Source organism: Gymnoscopelus braueri (genome assembly GCF_963280865.1).
Source record: "Gymnoscopelus braueri genome assembly, chromosome: 4".
NCBI classification, from domain to species: Eukaryota; Metazoa; Chordata; class Actinopteri; order Myctophiformes; family Myctophidae; genus Gymnoscopelus; species Gymnoscopelus braueri.
In genome coordinates, this window is record NC_137605.1 from 9526554 (window position 1) to 9551005 (window position 24452).

At 41.2% G+C, this 24452-nt stretch overlaps 1 protein-coding gene across 2 annotated transcripts; it reads right to left on the reverse strand.

Moving 5' to 3' along the window:
- Positions 1–592: 592 nt before the first annotated feature.
- LOC308084731 (ictacalcin-like) lies at positions 593–19252 on the reverse strand. 2 transcript variants are annotated; one of them, XM_080427578.1, is made up of 3 exons: positions 19093–19252; positions 1804–1955; positions 593–908 (listed from the first exon to the last, which is right to left on the reverse strand). In XM_080427578.1, the coding sequence occupies exons 2-3, from the start codon at positions 1951–1953 to the stop codon at positions 768–770; spliced, it is 291 nt and encodes a 96-aa protein (XP_080283704.1). In that variant the 5' UTR covers positions 1954–1955; positions 19093–19252; the 3' UTR covers positions 593–767. The 2 variants fall into 2 exon arrangements, with proteins under 2 accessions (XP_080283704.1, XP_080283703.1); XM_080427577.1 differs by lacking the exons at positions 593–908; positions 1804–1955 and adding exons at positions 13880–14070; positions 14399–14547 and having other exon boundaries at positions 19093–19246.
- Positions 19253–24452: the final 5200 nt, after the last annotated feature.

Genomic DNA, 24452 nt, shown 5'->3' on the forward strand with positions numbered 1-24452 from the left:
CCCTGTCTCTGGAGAGTTTAAAACCTATTTTAACAAAACTAAAATCTCTTACACCCATTATTTGAATTGTTAACAAGGATGCTGGTGTGACAAGGGAGGAACATAGATCAGGGGTCTTCAAGGTTTTTCAGGCCAAGGACCCCTTAGCTGTGAGAGACATGAAGCAGGGACCCCCACTACATATTGTATAAAAATGTGTTGCATATTAAACTTTTTCATAGATTTCATAGACTTTGTTTGACAGCCCTGTCATCAGTGTTGTGTAAATTAATGTTTGTTTTGTGTGTATTTAACCACGCAAACCCTCAATTGTAAACTTGACATTTGGCTCTGTACTTGGTCTGCTCTTTTTTAACCTCTACAACACCAATTTTCTTCACCAAAAATAGCTGATCTACAAGCTCACAACAAGTGAGCTTGTAGATCGGTTAATAAGAATAATAGCGATGCTAGGGTTCAAGTGGTTAATGTAAAAAACAAAGTTCCTATCACAAAAAAATTTGCCGGCCCCCCTGTAGTAACTCTAAGGACCCCCCAGGGGTCCCAAGACCCCTGACACAGATTAAGTTATAAGGAACATTGAGGCAGACAGAATTGTATCAACAATGTTTATTTGTGTTATGAAATGACATGTTACACTTTTTCCCCCCCCAACTCGTGAACATGCGTTATTGTTTTCTCCATGAGTCACAGCAAGGTATAGACCCCACAGCATGGTCACCCATTCCATCATCCTCTCTCTCTAGATGGAAGTTGCATTGATTGAATTAAATTCCTTTCTTGGACAGTCCCTGGATCATCATGGTCAGCGCCGCTGTGAAGACCATGAACTCCTGGAAGGAGATGGTTCCGTCCTTGTTCTCGTCCAGCTGGTTGAAGAATTCATCTACCTTCACCTTTTCACCGCCCTAGAGAGAGCAGGAGGGAGTGAGAGAGAATCAGAATCATCATTGTTACATCACAGGTTTACAGAAGTGTTGCCATGTCCGCTTTTTATAAGAGACTTTGGGCTTGCTTTTCTGTGCTGTAAAGACGCTTGTGAATATTGGTAGTTGCGGGTTGCGTTGCATTTTTTGGGCTCGTTTCTAAAAGTGTAGTTGCGTATTTGACCTTGCTTGCTAAATGTTGTTTACAGTGGTTCTCAAACATTTTCATGTCAAAGACCATCAAATTAATACAGTATGTAATTATCCACGTATCCCCATCTGAATAATATTTGTGGCCCATACCAGATTTGTGTGGTTAAAATGTTTCAAAAATATATCAACTTTTTCCCTGTTTGCCTGCTCGGGATGAATTAAATCTTGACCTTCAGGTCAAATTTTGTGTCAAACCAGAAACAGGATGGTGTCAAAGGTCATGTCTCACCTATAGACACAGGATCTAAATGTCTCAATAGAAGAGCAGGGAGACCAAATACAACCATCCCAATTGTATAAGTTATATTGTATTAACATATTCTACCATACAGATTTGACATTACATTTTATTCTTTTTTTTACATGGTGTCGCTTTTAGTAAATGCTGAAGACTTCTTCCATCACTGCACTTGTGAAGGTCCTATACTAAATCTGTGTAGGACCTTCTACTAGTCTCTTCTCCACTAGTCCTCCCTAACACTTGTGTAGTTTTTATTTGTTGACAGAATTGTCAATATATTTATAGTCATAGTTTGTCATCATGGCTTCGTTTACATTTAGTTTTTGTCAGTGAAAAAAAGGTAGTCGATTAAAAAAAATGGGTAACAAAATGAACACTGGCCAACAGTAAAAGGAGTACAAATAATTTAAAAAGAACGCTCACACTTGTGAAGTCTCCCAGCTCGGACTTGAGCAGGTCACTGAGCTCACCCTTGCTGAGTGACTCAGCGTCTCCGTCCTTCTTGGCGAACTTATTGAAGGTGTCGATCATGAGGATCATGGCAGCGGCCAGTTGAGGAACTTTCTGAGACATGGCTAAGGGGGACAGAGGACAAACATTAGAAGTCAAATGGAGAGAGGGAGAGCGACACGCAGGAGGGCCGATGTCACACCCCAGGTTGGGTGAGGCCGGGTAGTGTGTACCCTTTAGTACCTTCAAGTACAACTACACATGTTCTCAAGGATGGCAAGAGGCACGCAGATAGGCAAGTTTGAACACGTTTTTATTTCCCCCAAGTGTCAAGAATAAAGTATCAAAATACAATGGAGACCAGACGTCTGTAAATCAGGACAAAGAAAACCTATAACTCAAAATAATCCAATATTATAAGTCAAGTATTATTACAATAAAAATAAAATATAACAAATTATCTAATGATTATAATGAGTTATATAATGACAAATAAACAAATGCATTTAAACACCAAAATACCACACCTTCTTAGAGACTGGACACTGAGCACCTCTCTCAGCAGACCTCAGACAGCACACTGCGAGAAAATGGACAGCTCACCCCTATATAGCCCCATGGCCCCTCCCACCAGAACAAACCAAATACTCAGGGTGATTTCCGATACTGTCACTTCTCTTCACGAGCCATAAACAGACACAAAATACTTTAGGTACATTTCATTTAAGATTATAAGATATTTTTCCCTTCAATGTAATGTCCAGTGTAATGGCCAGTGTTCCTCTTCAACACCTCTTTTACGAAACCTTGTCCACAGACAAGGTGGCTTGGCCCAATCAGTGGTTGCAGGTGTGTCTCCTGACAAACCTACAAATTGGCCTGAACCCCACCCTGACTATTTTCTAATCCAGTCCAGAGCCATGGTGAGAGAGAATGATTTGTTTGTTAATGTCTGAATAAATAACCTTAAACTCTGCTTTTGGTGGTTTCTCTTTGTCCATACGACTTTCCATACGACCTCTCTGATGACAAGGACATATATAGACAGCGTCGGAAGCTGTATGCTCAAGGGAACATGCTGTGTCGCAAATTTAGCATGTGCTCAGTACCGGTGAAGATTTCACTATTTAAATCTTTTTGTACACCTCTGTATACTGCACACCTGTGGTGTCGCTACAAGCAAGGCAGCATCAGACGACTCACAGTGGCTTATAATGACTGTATGCGGCTGCTGCTGAGAGCTCCAAGAAGCTCCAGTGCAAGCCAGATGTTTGTTAGTGTTGGGGTACCCACCTGCCCTGCTGTGCTACGCAATCTTATGTATAGATTTATGTGTAGGGCATCTGAGTCAGTAAATGACATCATTTCTGTCATAAGTAACCCGTTACGTAGTTCTGTCAGGTTCTCCTCTAGACTGTGGAACCATTGGCGCACTTGTCTGTATGTTCAAAACTGAACATGGTGGAATTCTTTTTATTGTATTTCTTTTTCTTTTGTTATATTTTGTATGGTGTTTTTTTATTTTGTGATATGGATCGCCTTGGGTCTGAAATAAAGATTGAATTGAATTGAATTTACAATTGTGCACCATTGATAGGCCATGTGTCAAAACAGTGACAGTGTGTGGTCACACTGTCACAGCCGTCACACTGTGAAATGTCATCTCCAGAGTCCAGACACCAGAAACCACATCTACTGCCCTCTAGTGGTCCATGATAAAATCATGCACATGATTTTTTTCCTACCTTTTTCTGCACCGACGCTTTATGCAGTAAAAGTTTTACTTTTACTGCAAAGGTCATGAAATTGATCCATGAAGTGACTCACCACATAGGCAAAAAAACGCCTACCCTGAAAGTGGGAGCTCCAAGTAAATCCTCTGTCATTTTCTACCTGCTGGTTGTTTTTAGATCATACTTGTACAGATGGTCTACAGGTAGTGTCCCTACATCCCAAAACAATCAGAATGCCAATTTGTGGTTCTATTGTGAATCAGCAGTCTTTTATATAAGGCCTTAAATAGGCGGAAATAGCAAAAAGTTTACTTTTCTGAGCAATATTTACTTGTAACTTTGGTCCAGCTCTTTATCAGGGGTAGAACTAGATGTGACATTGTTTTTTTCATGTCTTTAAGATGTCCTCTTGCTGAATGATAGTCAGAAGTTTTACTTTTACTGCAAAAGTCATGAAATTCATCCACAAAGTGACTCACCACTGCCAAAACACGCCTACCCTGAAAAAGGGAGTTTGAAGTCAATCCTTTCTCATTTTCTACCTGATGTTTTTTGTTTTACATCATACTTGCACAGATGGTCTACAGGTAGTGTCCCTACTCTCTACATCCTAAAACAATCAGAATGCCAATATTTGGTTCTATTGTGAATCAGCAGCCTTTTATACAAGGCCTTATTACAGGCAGAAATAGCAAAAAGTGGACTTTTCTTAGAAATATTCACATGGAATACTGGTCCTACTCTTCTATCAGGGGTAGAAATAAACGTCACTTTTTTTTCCATAACTTTGACTTGTCCTCTTCATGAAATGGATGGTCCGAATTTTTTCTTAGATGTCGAAATTCATGAAATGTATCCATGAACATTTGCAAAAAGAAAAAAACAATGCCGAAAAGTCCCTACCTACCTAAGTTAATCCTGCTTCATTGACCACCTACTGGTTGGATTTACATCATATTTGCACAGATTGTCTACAGGTAGGACCCCAACACCCAAACAACCAGAAAGATATGTCAAAATATTCTGTATTGTGAATCAGCAGGATTTTAGGCTCCTAGGCCTTGTTAAATATTATATATGATTTTTTTTTTCAGAGTTACTTCTAATCCTAATATATTACTGTAAAATGCCTGCAAACAAAATGACTGCTTACTAACAGGACATGTATTCTGATACCATGTTTTTACCCACTCCATATTCATGTGGAATCTAAGGATGTTTCTCAGGTAGGCCAAATATCCTGATGCCTCAAAACAGATGGAATGACAAAATATAGTTCTATAAGCCTTCTATGGTAGCCAGACTTAAAATGCAGTATGGGCTAAGTAGAATACACTACTGTGTGCCATTCTTAATGAATAATCATCAATCAGCAGCTTATTCTCAATTTCATATATTTATTAACTTTTTTGAGCAGTGTGAGGGGGGGGGGGGGGACTGACTGACGGGGGCCAAACCGTTTTCCATAAGCTGCTGATTGATGATTATTCATTAAGAATGGCACACAAAAAGTGTATTCTACAGCATGTACTTAAGCCATACTGCATTTAGGTTGTATGAGCTTATAGAAATATATTTTGTCATTCCTGAGGCTTTGAGGTGTAGAGATATTAGGCCTACCTGAGGATCATAGATTCCATATGAATATGAAGTGGCAGGGTAAAACATGGTATCAAACTGTATTCCCTGAAGCAGTCATTTTGTTGTATTTGTAGGCATTTTACAGTATTAATAGATCAGGATTAGAAGTAACTCTTTAGTAACTCAAAAAAAAAAAAAAGCCTTTAACCAGGCCCAAGAGCCTATAAAACCCTGCGGATTCACAATACAAGCCAATTTTAACATATTTGTCTGGTGGCTTTGGGGTGTAGGGGTCTTACCTGTAGACAATCTGGGCAAATATGATCCCTTTTTCATGCAAGGTTGGGGGCAGTTCTGCATTTTCTTGGTGCAGACATTTTATTGAAGAATTTCATGACCTTTGCAGTCAATGTAAATAGTTTGATGGTTGATAGTTAGATGACAAGTCAAAGTTATGAAAAAACAAGACCAGGAGACCTGGGGCCTGTTCCTCAAAAGGTGAATTAGAGCTAAAGCCTGGCTTTACCACCTATCCTGGCTTAATTTAGCCAGGATTAGAGCTGAATCGGTTCCACAAAAGCTGAATTATCTTGAAGATTAGTTTAGCCAGTTCACACTGGCTAAGTTTAGCCTTATCCGATTCCACAAAAGAGAATTGAAGCAAGCCTAGCTTAGTTACCATGGCAATTTAGCTGTGAAGTTAGCCTGGTCAGGAGCAGGCTAACAGCCAAGCTTACTTAATCCAGTGCCTTGTTCTTGAAGTTTTTCCACAGTTAATTCAAAACATGTGTTTGTATATGGACTCATTTTAATGACCCTGCATTCAAATAAAATGAAATCAATACAATAAGATATAATCAATGTAATTATATTACTGAAATAGTGTGTGACCATGAATCATAATTGTTTCACAATGACTCATGTGATATGTCATTGTCACTCTGTTAACACTATAGTTGTCTCCGCCAGGCCGAAAGGCATGGCGAGAGAGTATGTTTTCCACCCCGTCCGTCCGTCCGTCCGTGTGTCCTTGTGTCCGTGTGTCCGTCCGTCCGTCTGTGACCAGCTAATCTCTGGCACCGTTGTCTTGATCGCAGCGAAACTGTGCACACACACTCCCTGGATGCCAATTCAGAACCTTTGCCCCAAATTCTTCTCATGGGCCTTTTATAGCGCCACCAGGAGGCCGATTTGTGCAAAACACATTTTTTGACAGTACTCCTACAGATTTTGTCCAAAAGTCACGCAAATCGGTACACCGTATCTCTTTAGTCATTAAACGAAACAGTTCTTTCAGATTTCTCATATTCCATCCTGATTGGCTAAAAATGTCTTCCAAAGTTTGCAGGAGTGCTCCGTTTTGAACAAAATGCCTCAAATCATGAACACAGCATGCAATTTCCGTGAAATTTTGCACGCACAGTCCCACTAGACCGAGGAAGAACTACCATTTGAATTTAGTCAAATCAGCCTCATGGTGGCGCTATAACAGGCTGATTCGTGTTTTTACCTATAGCTGCACCGATCTGTGTAAAACTTTGTATGCACACTCCCTAGAGGTCAAGGAAAAACCTTTGCCCTGCATTTTTCACATCTGCCTTTTATAGCGCCACCAGGAGACCGACTTATGTAAAACACATTATTTTATACTACTCCTTCCAATTTTATCCAAATTTCACGCAATTCGGTACACATGATCTCTATAGTCATGTGATCACGACGGATGTGTTTGATTTTTCATATTCCATACTGATTGGCTAAGATTGACATCTAAAGTTTGCATTATTGGCTTGTTTTTAACAACATTCCGCAAATCATGAACGCAGCGTCCAATTGCGCTCAAACTTTGCACACACATTCACACTATGTTGAGGAACAAATGCCACCCTTTTAACATTGGCCTGTTATAGCGCCACCAACAGGTCTAATTTAGTGAAACAAATGTTTTTTAACAAAATGCCTCAAATCATGAATGCAGTCAGTGTCCGATTGTCGTGCAAGGCCTAAGAAGAAATGTCACCCTTTTCACGTTGGCCTGTTATAGCGCCACCAGGAGGCCACAATAGCCTACCTGACCTGGCGGAGACCTGTGCTCCGAGGAGCACTTTTTCTAGTTCATATTGTTGTTAGATGTTTGGTAATATATTACCAATTTTTTTTAATATTATAAAAAATGTCTAACACATACATAACATTCATTCACAGAGCCTCTGTGTAAGTCAATAAGGAGCATATTTTAAATTATCAATTTCTAGTCAATGGAGAAATAGTTTTTTATTTCTTGTCCACCTTTGGAGTTACATCATGATGGCAAGGTAACTACACAACCCAAACCTCTACCAAAGTGGTCTTGCAAATGTGGGGTTATTGCGTGTCTCGTCCCGTCCCCCGCTCATCCCGTCGCGGTCAACTACCCCCCACCCCCCCCCCCCCCCGGCCCGTCCTGTCCCGTCCGTCCGTCCTGTTGCCCGTCCGTCGCAAACACACACACACACACACACACACACACACACACACACACACACACACACACACACACACACACACACACACACACACACACACACACACACACACACACACACACTCTGTGTGTGCTTGCAATACTTTGCCACGCTTTCTCCCTGGATTTATTAATAACGGCCGTGTTTCCTTTTCTGTTGATAACATGTTTCACTTCCTCATATGCTTGCATGAGCTGCTGCTGTTCGGCCACAGAGAAAAACGCTGCTCGAGTTTTGTTCCCCGCTGCCATGCCCATGATTGGTCAAGTTCAAGGAATCTGCGCTCGAGTTCATGGTCTTTTATAGAAATACGTCGCCGGCGAATCGCCGCCCATTCAGCCTGGCTGGACACAGCCTGGCTTGACATAGCCTAGCTCGACAAAGTTTCTCCTTTTCAGCCTGGCTTGGCGTTCGAGGAACGGAATAAACGAGGCTTTTCGGACCCGACTTTGTCAAGCCTGGATTTGGCTTAAGGCCAGGCTTATTTAATTCACCTTTCGAGGAACAGGCCCCTGGTTTTGCCAGACCCAGACTTCACATGACGTGTCAGCCTGTGTCTATGCCCATGTATGGACGAAAGGGGGACAGACTTTTATTATGGCTGGGGCCTAAGGGCAAAGTGACCAAAACCTGTTTTTTGCCCATGTATGGAGAAAACAGGTACAAAACATGCCCATGTATGGACGAAAGGGGGACAGACTTTTATGGCTGGGGCCTAAGGACAAAGTGACCAAAACCATTTTTTTGCCCATGTATGGAGAAAACAGGTACAAAACATGCCCATGTATGGACGAAAGGGGGACAGACTTTTATGGCTGGGGCCTAAGGACAAAGTGACCATGCCCATGTATGGAGAAAACAGGTACAAAGCCTCATGTAAGCCAGACCCCCTGGGTCCGCCAACAAGGTCAGGTTTTGTTCTACCTCCGACCAAAATCACAAGTGAGTATTCCTATTTCTGCCTTGAATAAGGCCTTATATTATATAAAGGGCTGCTGGACACTACCTGTACGACCATATGTGTATAAGTGCAGTGTGAAAACAACCAGCGTGTAGAAAATGAACTCCCTATTTCAGGGTAGGTGTGTTTTTGCAGTGGTGAGCCACTTCATGGATGAATTTCATGACTTTTGCAGTAAAAGTACAATTTGGGACAATCCATTTCATGAAGAGGACATCTTAAAGATATGAAAAAAAAAACAATGTCACATTTTGTTTTACCGCTCAAGGGTCCTTCTGGCCGATCTTCACTGTCACAACATTTTTCTGTTCTGGCCCCACAGTGGTTGAATGAACTCCCCACTGATGTCAGGACAGCAGAGTCACTGCTGAAAACCCACCTCTTCAGGAAACACTACCCTTCCTCTTCGCCTTGCCTACTTGTTGTTAACTAGTTGTACAAACTCTTGTTTTATTGTTTTATTGGATCTTGTTTATTCGATACACTTATTTGGTTTAGCACTTGCTCATTTGCATTTGATTTTCCTATTTTGCCTCATCTGTTTATGAAAGTAGGTAGCTGATATATTGCACTTTTACTTTAGCGCTAGGTATACTCTTGGTTGCTTGTTTTAGAAGAGAATGCACTTAATACTTCTGGGTGATTAGTAGTTTAGTTCCCTACCTATGTTGAATGCACTTATTGTAAGCTTTGGATAAAAGCGTCTGCTAAATGACTGTAATGTAATGTAATGCACCCCTGATAGAAGAGTAGGACCAGTATTACATGTGAATATTCCTCAGAAAAGTCCACTTTTTGCTATTTCCACCCATAATAAAGCCTTATATAAAAGGCTGTAGACCATCTGTGCAAGTATGATGTGAAAACAACCAGCAAGTAAAATGAGAAAGGATTGGCTTGGAACACCCTATTTCAGGGTAGGCGTTTTTTTTTGCAGTGGTCACTTAACCCTCCAAGACCCGCAGTTGTAATATTACAACATTTGTATTTTATCAAAAACATGGTATAAATCATTTGTTTTCCTGTTATTCTTTCACCTAAACATCATCATTGGATCCTATTGTTTAGTCTTGCAATGTCATTGGCCGGGATATTTGCATATAAATACCCCCCACAGAGGCAGGAAAAGTCACAACTTGAAAATCCTTGAAGGAAGAACAATCTCTTTTTCACTGGACAGGATTTCTCACAAAAAAGTAAGTAAAATGTCTTCAATATTTTTTTTGGTGATCATTAGAATGTCTAGAACATGTACATATGATATTATTGGGAAAGATATCCCCCAAATGTAAATTAGAGCATGCTTTATACTTGTTGTTTTTTTACAACTCTGGGTCATAGTGGTAGCAAATAGCAATGCCACCTGTTCACCTGGCTAAGTGGAGTCTTATAGTTTTCACAATACATTTATACAATTATGTGTATTTTCCCCACATTGCATTACTATATATATATATATATATATACCACAAATAACCACAAACATGTAAACCAAAATGTTTTGCTAAACCATTATAGGCAATGAAATGTTATAACTTATAAGCTAAAGCAGTATATTTGTCTTCGAGTACAATTGGTTAAAACATACAAATTGGTATATGTGTGTGTGTGTGTGTGTGTGTGTGTGTGTGTGTGTGTGTGTGTGTGTGTGTGTGTGTGTGTGTATATAAATATATATATATATATACCAATTTGTATATTGTAACCAATTGTACTCGAAGACAAATATACTGCATCATTAGCTTATAACATGTCATTGCCTATAATGTTTTAGTAAAACATTTTGGTAATGTTTGTGGTTAGCAATCAGTGTATGGTAATTGTTCATATGGGAGTCGCCCAGTTAAGAATCTCTCATCATTGTTCATGTGATGGGTGTTGGGATTGCCCACTTACAGTCATCCCCAATCCCTTTGTTAGGCTAAGCATCATCATTCATCACTGATGGTGCTAAGTATCATCACTGATGCCACTTGTGAGGATAAGCAAAGTACAATAGGTTGGCCAGACAGTATTGTGTGACTTGTGAAATATGTACCTGCAGTGAGATGTGCTAGTACTAATGTACTAATGGTATTTCTTTATTTTCATTTCAGAATGCCACAAGCAAGGAGAGAGCCTCGCTTCACTGCAAGGGATGTGTTGGATATTGTAATGAATGGAGAGAGTGATGTGGACATCGACTTTACTGAAACTGATGAAGAGTCGGATGAAGAGGCCTGTGGAGAGGAGTCCAAAGAAAACCATCCACCCAGTGAACCCAGTGAACCCACTGACCCACTGCCCCCCCCCCCAACCGGCCAAACACGCCAAACCCAGTGAAAGATATCAGTGGCAGAAGAAGACCTTCATCAGCCCTAATACAGACTTTTCTGGTCCACCTTTGACTGAAGATGTGAGTTCACTCCACACACCACTGCAGTACTTCCGCCGGTTTGTGTCCGAAGACATGATTGACTCCCTGACAACAAACACAAATGTGTACAGCCTTCAAACATCAGGAACATCAGTTAACACAAGTGGAAAAGAAATAGAGCAAATGATGGGCATGCATCTGAACATGGGCCTTGTACAAATGAATGGATGCCGAATGTACTGGGAAGCCAACACACGATATGCCCCTGTAGCTGATGTGATGCCACGCAACAGATTTCAGTCTTTGATGACCTCGTTACATCTAGTTGACAACTTGACAGTGCCAGAGAGTGAAAAGAAGGACAAACTCTGGAAAATCCGACCATGGCTGAATTCGTTCAGAGAGAAGTGCCTACAGGTGGTGCCAGAAGAGCACAACTCTGTGGATGAGATGATGATTCCATTCAAGGGGAGGTTCAGCAGCATCAAGCAGTACATGAGAGGCAAGCCACATCCCTGGGGGTTCAAAGTATGGGTCAGAACAGGGATCAGCGGCATCATGTGTGAGAGGGGGTGCCCGTTTCATTTTGAGCAGGTGTGAATTGGTCTTCGGTGGAGGGCTGTTTGCATCACATTGTGACCAGTGTATATTGTAATTAGGTTTCTTTAGTACATTCATTGTACTGTTTTTCATTTTGTTCTTTTAATAAAATCAAAATTCTTAAAAATATGGCTTATTGATGTTATTATTCATAATGTACTGTTCTGAGGCCCAATATTATTCATAATGTATACTGTTCTGAGGCCAAATGATAAACCATAACCATATAAATGAACCCTTAAGTTGTTTTAGTGAAGTATATAGACATTTGCCATGTTATTCTGACAGTTAGTAAAAATGGCCTATAGGAAATTCTGCTACCCGTTAGACCCACTGTTGTAATATTACAACATTTCAATAAAACCTTACGAAAACTATTTTTTTTAAAAAACATTATATTTTCCTCTCCAAAGTACTCCTAAAACACCATCTGAAAGGTTGATTATTTTTTTTTGTAAGTAGAAATATATCCGGGTCTTGCAGGGTTAATGGATGAATTTCATGACTTTTGCAGTAAAAGTAAAACTTCTGACCATCCATTTCCGGAAGAGGACATCTTAAAGACATGAAAAAACAATTTCACATCTAGTTCTACCCCTGATAAAGAGTTGGACCAAAGTTAGAAGTATATATTGCCCAGAAAAGTCAACTTTTTGCTATTTCCGCCTATTTAAGGCCTTATATAAAAGATTGCTGATTCACAATTGAACCACATATTGGCATTCTGATTGTTTTGGGATGTAGGGACACTACCTGTAGACCATCTGTGCAAGTATGATCTAAAAACAACCAGCAGGTAGAAAATGACAGAGGATTTACTTGGAACTCCCACTTTCAGGGTAGACGTTTTTCAGTAATGTAGTTATCACACCATTAAACTATCTTTAATGCATGAGGACATTTCCATGAGGCTTCATTTGCTAGTTGAGGCAAGGTGATATGAAGTCCCCATACTCTGCCTCTCATTTGTGGTTGAATTTGTTCTGAGGGTGGGTAAGCCAATCAGAGGCAGAGTAGTCATCTCACTATTCTTTTTTCTTTTTTTCATTCATTCCAGTTTATATGTGTAAATGTTTAAAATAGGTCAATTTGAGAATTAAATGACATTATGTATTTAAAATACAGAAAAAACAAGATCTGAAAGAAACTTGATACAAGTTACATCTATATTTTTTCACGTTCCAGCCAAATGCAAAATGCAAAAAAGGTGTTTTAAATACGTATTTCAACTACAGTACATGTATTAGAAATACTGCCCATCTACGGCAACAGTTGACACTATATGAATGTCACAGTGTAATGCAGAAACCGCGACATCAACATATGAGGAATTATATCACAGACAGTGACCAAACCTCCATTGTGAAGTCAATAATGTTTCTATTATACACATGTAATATGTAGATTAGATGGCTTGTCATTGTCAAGTAGCCTCGGAAACCCACGCCTTTTTTTTTATTGTCAAGTGCATGAAACAGGAATATGTATGTGTAGTACCTCTGCTTTTTCACAAGATGGGGCACTTTCCTAACATTAGGTGTGTTATCATTAGTATGTCCAAAATGAAGCATAGGCCCCTATGTATGCACTCAAAAGTATTGTGGGAAACTGCATGATGATACGTAGCATGTGATTTCGGACGCAACCAGGACCTTCTGAGTTGTTGCCCCCTGTCTCTGGAGAGTTTAAAACCTATTTTAACAACAAAACTAAAATCTCTTACACCCCCATTATTTGAATTGTTAACAAGGAGGCTGATGTGACAAGGGAGGAACATAGATCAGGGGTCTTCAAGGTTTTTCAGGCCAAGGACCCCTTAGCTGTGAGACATGAAGCAGGGACCCCCCACTACATATTGTATTGTATAAAAATGTGTTGCAGATTAAACTTTCATAGATTTCATAGCTTCATAGACTTTGTTTGACAGCCCTGTCATCAGTGTTGTGTAAATTAATGTTTGTTTTGTGTGTATTTAACCACGCAAACCCTCAATTGTAAACTTGACATTTGGCTCTGTACTTGGTCTGCTCTTTTTTCCCCTCTACAACACCAATTTTCTTCACCGAAAATATCTGATCTACAAGCTCACAACGCATCACAACGCGTGAGCTTGTAGATCGGCTAATTTCGGCAAATAGGAGAGAATAATAGCGATGCTAGGGTTCAAGCGGTTAATGTAAAAAACTAAGTTCCTATCACACAAAGATTTGCCGGCCCCCCTGTACTAACTCTAAGGACAGCCCCCCCCCCAGGGATCCCGAACCCCCTGTTGAAGACATAGATTAAGTTATAAGGAACATTGAAGCAGACAGAATTGTATCAACAATGTTTATTTGTGTTATGAAATGACATGCGTTACACTTTTTTTCCCCCCTTGGACATTTCCCCCTGGATCAACATGGTCAGCGACGCTGTGAAGACCATGAACTCCTGGAAGGAGATGGTTCCGTCCTTGTTCTCGTCCAGCTGGTTGAAGAATTCATCTACCTTCGCCTTATCACCGCCCTAGAGAGAGAGAGAGAGAGGGAGAGGGAGGGAGGGAGGGAGGGAGAGAGAGAGAGAGAGAGAGAGAGAGAGAGAGAGAGAGAGAATCAAAATCAACATCATTGTCACGTCACAGGTTTACAGCAGCGTTGCCATGTCTGCTTTTTATAAGTGACTTTGGGCTTGCTTTTCTGTACTGTAAAGACCCTTGTGAATATTGGTCTGGCGGGTTGCGTTGAGTTTTTTGGGCTTGTTTCTAAAAGTGTAGTTGCGTATTTAGCCTTGCTTGCTCTTGTGATTCTCAAACATTTTCATGTCTAAGACCCCCAAATTAATACAGTACACTTACACTTGTGAAGTCTCCCAGCTCGGACTTGAGCAGGTCACTGAGCTCACCCTTGCTGAGTGACTCGGCGTCTCCGTCCTTCTTGGCGAACTTATCGAAGGTGTCGATCATGAGGATCATGGCAGCGGCCAGTTGAGGAACTTTAGACATGGCTGAGGAGGACAGAGGACAGAGGTAAAAGGTCAAACATTAGAAGTCAAGTGGAGAGAGAGAGAGAGAGACACACAAGAGGGCCGTCACACTGTGAAATGTCATCTCCAGAGTCAAGACACCAGAAACCACATCTACTGCCCTCTAGTGGTTTATGACGGAATCATACACAGGAGGTTGATACCTTTTTCTTCAGCGACACTCTGTCTCTTCTACTGCTGTCTGTCTGTCTGTCTGTCTGTCTGTCTGTCTGTCTGTCTGTCTGTCTTTCCTAAACTGTCCCCCTCCCAAAAAGTTCAAAGTGGCTTTATTGGCATGAGAAAACATACATTTCCTACATCGCAAAAGTCAAACAAAACAGTCAAACAGAAATAATTAATCTTACAAAAGCATAAGAATTGTGCATTTACTGTCTCCCTCTCAGCTGCCCGACGGTCTGTCTGTCCTACACTGTCTCCCTCTCAGCAGGCCCTGCTGTACTGTATATCTCTCCTACTGTCCTACACTGTCTCCCTCTCAGCTGTACTGTCTGTCTCTCCTACGCTGTCTCCCTCTCGGCTGTACTGTCTGTCTCTCCTACACTGTCTCCCTCTCAGCTGTACTGTCTGTCTCTCCTACACTGTCTCCTTCTCTGTTTGAACAGTAGAACCCACTGTTGGAGGTACAGGGCAAGAGTCACGGGAGGCTTTGCATGTGGTCTGGGAAAAGAGGCTACGTGGAGACAAGGTGTGGCTCACCTGTCGACAAACTAACCCCCGCCCTCCGCCCACCTGTCCTGGCAGGTGTTCCCTATTAGGCGTGTCCATGGATACTCTCTCATGTGGTCCGTGTGCCATTTGATTGTTTGTTTTAGAGTTATCTGCTTTGAATTCATGCTTCCGGGAAGAAGCCAAAGGCAATGCAACCGCTTTGATGGGACAATAATGATTAACCATCTGCTGTACGCATACTGTATGCCTACTACTTTGAAAATGTCATTAAAAGCATGTCTGTATTACGTCTTCAAAACTTTTGTAAATGCTTGAATAACGTTGTATTTTTTTGCTGATGCATTCAAAGCAGTTGTTCTCAAAGTGAGGTCCACAGACACTCTGGATTCTGTGAGGGAGTTCCAAATGGACCCTTACAGGTCTGTAACTCTGAGAGTGTACAAATGGAACCGAATGGACCCGTCACGGGTCCATTCGGTTCCATTTGTACACTCTCAGAGTCACGGGTGGCCTCGAAATAAAAAAAAATACATCAAAAAGGTTTGAGAACCACTTAAAGTGCAACAGTTCTGAGTTCGGGACATCTGAAGATGCAACCCTGTCTGTCGCTCTGCTGTTCACTGTATGCGTGCGCATGCATGTGAGAGAGAGAGAGATAGAGAGAGAGAGAGAGAGAGAGAGAGAGAGACAGAGAGAGAGAGACAGAGATACTAGTGTGTGCTATCGTGATCAAACTACTCGACAAGACAAAAGAGGGAGTAGAGAGAAAATTAAAGGAATGAAAGAGGCTGGCACAACCGACGCCAGACTGATCCTGTTTAAACACAAACAAGAATGTCTCCCCACCACACCCATGGCATACACCACCCCCCCCCCTACTCTCTCTCTCTCTTTCTCTCAGACTCTCCCTCATCCGTACCCTCTCTCTCTCTCCCTCCCCCCCTCTCTCTCTCTCTCTCTCTCTCTCGTTAAGGGCGTGGTCGTGGTTTTAATGGGTTCGAGACAGAGAAACCCGAAACAGATGAAATTCTGGTCTCATTACAACCATGTTCTATAAACTCCACACTGGCATTGCAACACTTCTAGACATTGACATGCGGTCATTTTTGTCTGATCTCGCTCGCACACACAGTGGCCCGTTCCTCTTTTTGCCTCTATACTATAGCTTCTCTAATTATTCTTCCTCTCTCTCTTTCTCTCTCTCTCTACAGCCCTACAGTATACATTTCCGCCATTTTAAAACAGCCGACCTACAAGCTCAAAATGCGTCGCATCTTGTAGATCTACTATTTTCAAAAGATGTTTATACATTTGAAATGGGACATTCTTCATAATGAGTACTTTTACTTTTGGTACTTTAAGTACGTTTTGATACAAATACTTTTGTACTTTTATGTAAAAAAAAGTTAAAATGTTGAGTACTTTTTTCCACAACTGTCCCTGTCCCTCTCTCTCTCTCTCTCTCTCTCTCTTTCTGTCTCTCTCTGTCTATCTGTGTGTCTGTCTGCCTAGCTGTCTCTGCCTCTCTCTCTCTCTCTCTCTCTCTCTCTCTCTCTCTCTCTCTCTCTCTCTCTCTCTCTCTCTCTCTCTCTCTCTCTCTGTCTATCTGTGTGTCTCTCTGCCTAGTCTCTGCCTCTCTGCCTCTCTGCTTCTCTACCTCTTTCTCTCTCTCTCTCTCTCTCTCTCTCTCTCTCTCTCTCTCTCTGATGTGAAGCGCTGTGAGCTTGTACATCTGCTATTTTCACAACTTGTGTGCGACAGTCTTGTATGATGTATTAGGGCACTGATTTACTAAAAAGACATACAAAGTCTCCTCCTACTGGTGATATCTAAATTCAATGAATGGGGTAAAGCTGGGGGGAGACTATTCTGAGATTTAAATAATAACAGCTTCACAGAGCCAATGCAAAGACTGGGTGGTTCTTATGGGGATGGTATCAGGATTGGTTTTCAAAGCAGTGGGCGTGTACAGGTTTAGTTACCGCTGGTTTTCTTTGTCGTCCAATAAGCCAAGTCCATACAACTCAATTCAGTTCAATTCAAAAAGGAGCTTTACTGGGCATGAGAAAACTTGCGTTTACATTGCCAAAGCAAAGTGTCAACATAAAAACGTATTAAAAAAACTATTTCTTAGTTTTTATTTTGACACTTTGCTTTGTATGCACAAATAAATTGAATATGGAAATGTGTCAACTTTAAAAAAGAAAACTAGCTAGCTTACAAAACCACTAAAATGCTAATTTGCTGTTAAAATAGTGCATACAGATATATCTGCTGTCAGACAGAAACCAGCTATGTTCAAAATATTAACTTTTCAGGAAATGAAAAAAGAAAAAACATGTTTTTAGAACAACACAATACTACCTCATCATCATCATCAAAAATGTGTCCTTATATTATCATCAATTTACCCAAATACAGCTCAAGTGGAGGTTTTGACCACCTAACTCCACAAGTTGGAGTTACAGTAGGTGGTTTGTCCGACAGTTTTAGGAACCAATGGAGTTAGGAGGTTTAGTCAGAAACACTTTTTTAATAGTTTTCATTGGTTAAATATTTGTAAAAACCCACACACAGACGTAGAGGGTGTTCAATAGCACTGATTTATGAAGACAAATTCAAAAGTTGAAACATAGAGATAGCCGGTTTCTGCCCGACAGCGATGGGTAGCTATTGGCGCGAAGCTTTTTCAAAGAAATATAGCAGCAATCTTTTCTAAATTAAAATAATGTAGATTTCCCCACAGACACATCGTCAGTGGGCCCAGATCTCTGATCATCTCAATACGTAAGACAAAACCGTTCCTTTGTTCATCATTATTGTAAAAAAATAAAATAATAGTGAAAATAGCTGATCTACAAGCCCACAACGCGTCGCAGCGCGACACGTGGTGGGCTTGTAGATCTGCTTTTTTAGTGCAACTTTTTGTGCAACACTTTTGTATGACGAAGTAGGGCATTAATTCACAGAGAAAAAAAAGTACAAGGTTGAATTATGGAGGTACAAGGTTTCTGCCTGACGACAACGATACAGAACTACATCATAAATATATACAATGTAGAACAAAGTATACACTAAACCAAACCATAGTGTAGAAATACATAATTATAGAGCATGATCAAAATCACATTTTTTTCACCAACACTGTCTGTCTCTCCTACACTGTCTCTCTCTCAGCTGTCCTACTGTCTGTCTCTCTTACACTGTCTCTCTCTCAGCTGTCCTACTGTCTGTCTGTTTCTCCTACACTGTCTCTCTCTCAGCTGTCCTACTGTCTGTCTCTCTTACACTGTCTCTCTCTCAGCTGTCCTACTGTCTGTCTCTCCTACAATGTCTCCCTTTCTGTAAATCAGACTGAAACAGAAGTGCTCATCGGATGAATTTATTATCAATAGAGCCTTTTTTTTGGTATAGGTAAATATATCCAGCACCGACAGAAAACAAAGGAACAACATCAAATACCAAAAGAATAGCAAATAATAGGACAAAATCATGAATATTATAAATCCAGTTCGAAGGCATACTTGAAATGAACTTGCAGTGGTTCTCAAATTGAGGTCCAGGGACCCTTGGGTATCGTTGGCGGGGTTCCAAATGGACCCTTACAGGTCCGTAACACGGAGAATGTGAAAATGGTACCAAATGGGACCCTTATGGGTCCCATTTGGTACCCATTTGCACTCTCTCAGAGTTATGGGAGGTCCTTGCAATAAAAAAAAAAAAGTTTGAGAACCACTGGAGTAAAAAGAAATGGCTGTTGTCCAACTTTCATAACAAAAGCAAAGCTTTTTTTTAAATGTGATAAAAGATTTAAAGTTTCTTAAAAAGTGTACTCACTGCAGAGCTGGGCGGATGAAGACGAGAAGAGAGAGAGAGGAGAGTGAAGGAGTGGAGTTGTGGAGACAAGGCGAGGAGAGGAGAGGACAGGAGCTCTTTATATCGAGGTGCACACGCCCCTTCTCTCTGATTCTCCCCCCCTCTCTCTCTCTCTCTCTCTCTCTCTTTCTTTCAACCCTCTCTGTTGGCCTGTGTGTGTGCCTGTGTGTGTGCCTGTGTGTGTGCCTGTGTGTGTCCATGTGTGTGTCCATGTGTGTGTGTGTGTGTGTGTGTGTGTGTGTGTGTGTGTGTGTGTGTGTGTGTGTGTGTGTGTGTGTGTGTGTGTGTGTGTGTGTGTGTGTGTGTGTGTGTGTGTGTGTGATCTCCATGGCGACTATTTGCCTTTCATCACCTGATGGGCAGACAATCAGAGAGACAGACAGACAGATAGAGAGAGAGAGACAGACAGACAGATAGAGAGAGAGAAGGAGGGACAGAGGGAGGGAGGGAGGGAGAGAGAGAGAGAGAGAGAGAGAGAGAGAGAGAGAGAGAGAGAGAGAGAGAGAGAGAGAGAGAGGGAGGAGGGCGGGATGTGTGATTTGACTGTGTTAACCTCATCGTGTCGTTATATAACCCAACTGATGATTCACTGGAAGAAAATGCATCTGTGTGTGTGTGTGTGCATGCGTGCGACCGTGCGTGCAGCATTGTGTAACGTAGATCAGAGATGGTGACTAGTGGGTTCTTGATACAAGGCAGTGAGTGCGGGAAGCAACAACTACAGTTAAGTAGAATAAACTCAGATGAACTTCTGTTGTTTCCTGGATACCAAACGACAAAGCCTGGTTGGTCAGCTGGTAGCTTGAAGCTGGCTATTGCTCCTATGAGACAGAGAGAGAGAGACAGACAGAGAGAGAGCCAGAGAGAGAGAGTCAGTGTGTGTGAGAGAGAGAGAGAGAGAGAGAGAGAGAGAGAGAGAGAGAGAGAGAGAGAGAGAGAGAGAGAGAGAGAGAGAGAGAGAGGGAGAGACAGAGACAGCTAGGCAGAGAGACACACAGATAGACAGAAAGAGAGAGAGGGGGAGTCTATAAGTGGGAGAGAGAGAGAGAGACAGTGTTGGAAAAAATACTAAAGTGTTATACTTAAGTAAACGTAAAAGTAACTATTAACTATTAACTAAAGTTTTCAAATCATTGTAGTGGAGTAAAAGTACAATATTTGCCTCTGAGATGTAGTGGAGTAGAACTAAAAGTACTGAAATTTGGAAATACCTTGGTAAAGTAAAAGTAACTCATAATTGTACTTACAGTAAGTAAAGGCCAAAGTGCAGTTTTTGGACACGCCCACTTATTTGTGTATCCCAAAGGTCAAATTAGCCTTCGTGATTTTGGGGGATGAACAATTACCTCAAGAACAGATGTACATTTATTGTAACATCACTTATATGCCGATATCTCATTTGGCTGACCAGTTGACTTTTAAACCTCTTTTTCAGTGATTTTCCCCCCCCGTAGTTACTGCATTTTGGCTTGGCTGTAAATGCACTTAGTTACTTTACACCACACCACAGAGGGAGAGCTTGTTTTAGAAATGGTTTCACTTCACTTCAGTTCAGGCCCACAGTGCATGCCACCTGCAAAACGTGCTGCATTGTCTTTGCAGCTCAACAGGTGTTATGGCCAAACCCTGGCCAAACATCCTGAGGCTCGCCTACAGCCACAGAGCGACAGTAACCTGACCAAAGAGCAGACTAGCCTCCAAGTACTGTAGCTTTGGGCCTATTTACTCCCGTTCAAAATGCCGGGCAACAGGTACCGCCATCACAGTACTGCGGTCATAGGTTGGTGTCCAACTATCACGCCACCTGGACAGCAATATGTAACAATATATGGAATGTGACGTATACTGAGGGCACAGACGTTGTAGAATGGCCTTCTATACTCTGACAACGTGTAGCAACGATCAGCTTCACATCGATCATTTGGGAGAAATAGCGCCTTGAGCTAGCGCAGTGTTTTTCAAACTTTTTTGGGCCGGTACCTAAATCCCCATACTGATTACTAACCATGACACTGTCATGATACTGACTATGATACTGACATGATACTGACATGATACTGGCCATGACACTGACCATGATACTGACATGATACTGACATGATACTGACATGATACTGACCATGATACTGACATGATACTGTCATGATACTGACATGATACTGACATGATACTGACCATGATACTGACATGATACTGGCCATCACACTGACCTTGATACTGACATGATACTGCCATGATACTGACATGATACTGACATGATACTGACATGATACTGACCATGATACTGACCATGATACTGACCATGACACTGACATGATACTGACATGATACTGCCATGATACTGACATGATACTGACATGATACTGACCATGATACTGACATGATACTGGCCATGCCACTGACATGATACTGACATTATACTGACCATGATACTGACCATGATACTGACCATGACACTGACCATGATACTGACCATGATACTAGAGTCCAAAGGGAAGCACTATGAACTCTGCAGTATGTGGTTAGCTCCGTTCTCTCTACATATATACCAGGGCTTGCAGTCTGCAACAAAGAGACTGCGTTCAAATGCATTCAATGCACCCATTACACTCGTTTCATGCTGGTACAGGCTTCTACACCAGGTATTTAATAAGGTAAACTTTTTGACCTGTGTTATGCAACTGTAACTGCAACTGCAGATTAATACGCCTCTGTGTTCTTTTGTTTAGCGACCGTCTTTTGCAACCAGTGGGGGGAGGGGGGGCAACCTCACCAGCACAGCACATTTTGTATTTTTTAAATTGCTTTTGAGTGCCTTTTGCGTTTGTTCTTCATTCATGCTTATAAAACGCAACTGTTTTCACGTCCAACCTCATCGCTTTGAAGAAAAGAGAGTCGAGTCAATTTGGTTTAATAAGCTTATACAACACGTTGTGCAATGTTCACTTCAACACTAACCCATTACGACCTGAGGCCGATTCTACAAATACCTTCTAAATCAGCAGTTCACACGCTTTCAAGATTTTTTAAAATGTTTTCAAAAATAGCAGATGTACAAGCTCGCAGTGTGGCACGAAGTGACGGCACTGTGAGTTGTGAGCTTGTAGATCTGCTATTTTTCAATAGCCAAGGCTAAAAATCTAAAATGACCCAGACGCTTTCCCGGTCATGAAGCTAAGTCTTGAGGCCTGGAAGCACACACCTGGAAAGACTCACTCTCACTCTCTCTCTCTCTCTCTCTCTCTCTCTCTCTCTCTCTCTCTCTCTCTCTCTCTCTCTCTCTCTCTCTGTAGTTTCTTACTGGCGGCAGACCAGGCTGTATTAGAGAGGCTTTTTTAATTAAGTCAGTGGTGCTATGATATAACCACTGGCTGAATGAAAGACCTTGGATGATATTGCATGCGGTCGCAGCTTCTTCTTCTTTTTTTAAATGTCAGTTACTATGTGTTCCTCTATTGACACGACAATCTACAGCATCATAAAGGTTAATGTTTTGCCATTGCTGCGTTTTTGACTTCCCTACAGTATATAGCGCCAGTAAGTGCTGATGCTCTGGAGAATCAGCTTTCGATTTCAGTGTATTATCTTCATACAGTTTACAGTTTAGGCATTTAGCAGACACTCTTAATCCAGAGCGGTTTACAGTAAGCAAGGACACAACATAATATATCAATAATACATCAAATGCATAAAAATATTAATCTAATAATCAGTGGTATAAAGTAACTAAGTACATTTACTATATATAATAGAATATGATGCATTATAGACCCGACCTTTAAGTAAAGTGTTACCTGGTAGTTATAATGTGCTGTTCCACTGAGTTTACATAATGCTTTATGACCAGCACTTATAAATTATATTATTATAAGTTATAATACCTCATAAACCTTGTTATAAGTTATGTGCATAATTATAAACATTTATAACGAGTGTCATAATGCCTTATAAGTGCATTACTGCATTATAATGCATTATAAATGTGGTTATAATGCATTATAGACCCAACCTTTAAGTCCATATTTTTTAATAAATAAGAGTGAGATATAAAGTATCAAAACAAACATGTCTACTTTGTTTAAGTTTATTTAATAGTGCTTAAATTCTTCTTAGCCTTTCTTTTATTTGGTCATGATCTCTCACTTTTTGGGGGGCAGTTCGCAAAGTCTTTGCCCACGACACATACAATTGCCCTTAGTGTCTAGGGGCGTTACCTATGCCAGTGCAGACATTTTCCTGTCAAGGACCCCCAAATTGATATGTATTTGGCCGGGCAGGATCCCCATCTGAAAACCTTTTTGTGCCAACGTGCCATAAGACCCCCATGCAACGTGTTGTGCGCTTGTAGATCGCTCGTAGATTGTGGATTTTCAAATAGTCTATATAGGGTTTTGATGGGGACCCCCTGGAACTTTCATACATGTTTGGAGTCATTTTATCATCTACTCTGACTTTTGTGAGCACCCCAGACAAGTTGCTTGATTCAGTATTTAGATATTTTATATTAATTTGATCAGACACGCCCCCTTTCTATACAAACACATTGTGACTTCAAACTCCATTTTAATGTTTAATCTTAGATTAATGAAAACACCTGTCCTTGGTTCTGGTGTCTGATATTGTCCTTCTAATTCTTGAGGAGTTGAGTTTATGTTGTATAACTTTGGAGGGAAATGAAAAACATATAAATAAATTGAAAAAGTAATTGAAAAAACACGGACCCCTCACGTATTAGAAGGACAATATCAGGCACCAGAACCAAGGACGAGTGTTTTCAATGAATATAAGTTTGAAGTTACAATGGGTTTGTATAGGAAGGGGGCGTGTCTGATAAAATGAACATCAAATATCTAAATACTGAACCAAGCAACTTAAAAACTGTCTGGGGGTGCTCACAAAAGCCTGAGTAGGCAATAAAATGACCTCAAACATGTTTGAAAGTGAATTATACCTTTAAGTTCTTTAGCAATCTAGTGCCAGTGGTCTTGTGGCTGCGGAGCTACTTTCCACGTGGGCAGAAGAGTATTATATGAATGTAGTCCGTTTACCACTGACTGCATGCAGGGAGAGGCATCTGGTGCCAAATCAGAGCAGTTCAGGGGGACATGTGACAGCGGTGAGGGGAGGGGACATGGCAGGGGAAGGCCCAGAGGAAGGTGACTCACCCACTCCAGTATCAACTGGCACAATAGTATGAAAGCTAAACCGTGCGTGTGTGTGCGCGCGCGCGCGCGTGTGTGTGTGTGTGTGTGTGTGTGTGTGTGTGTGTGTGTGTGTGTGTGTGTGTGTGTGTGTGTGTGTGTGTGTGTGTGTGTGTATGT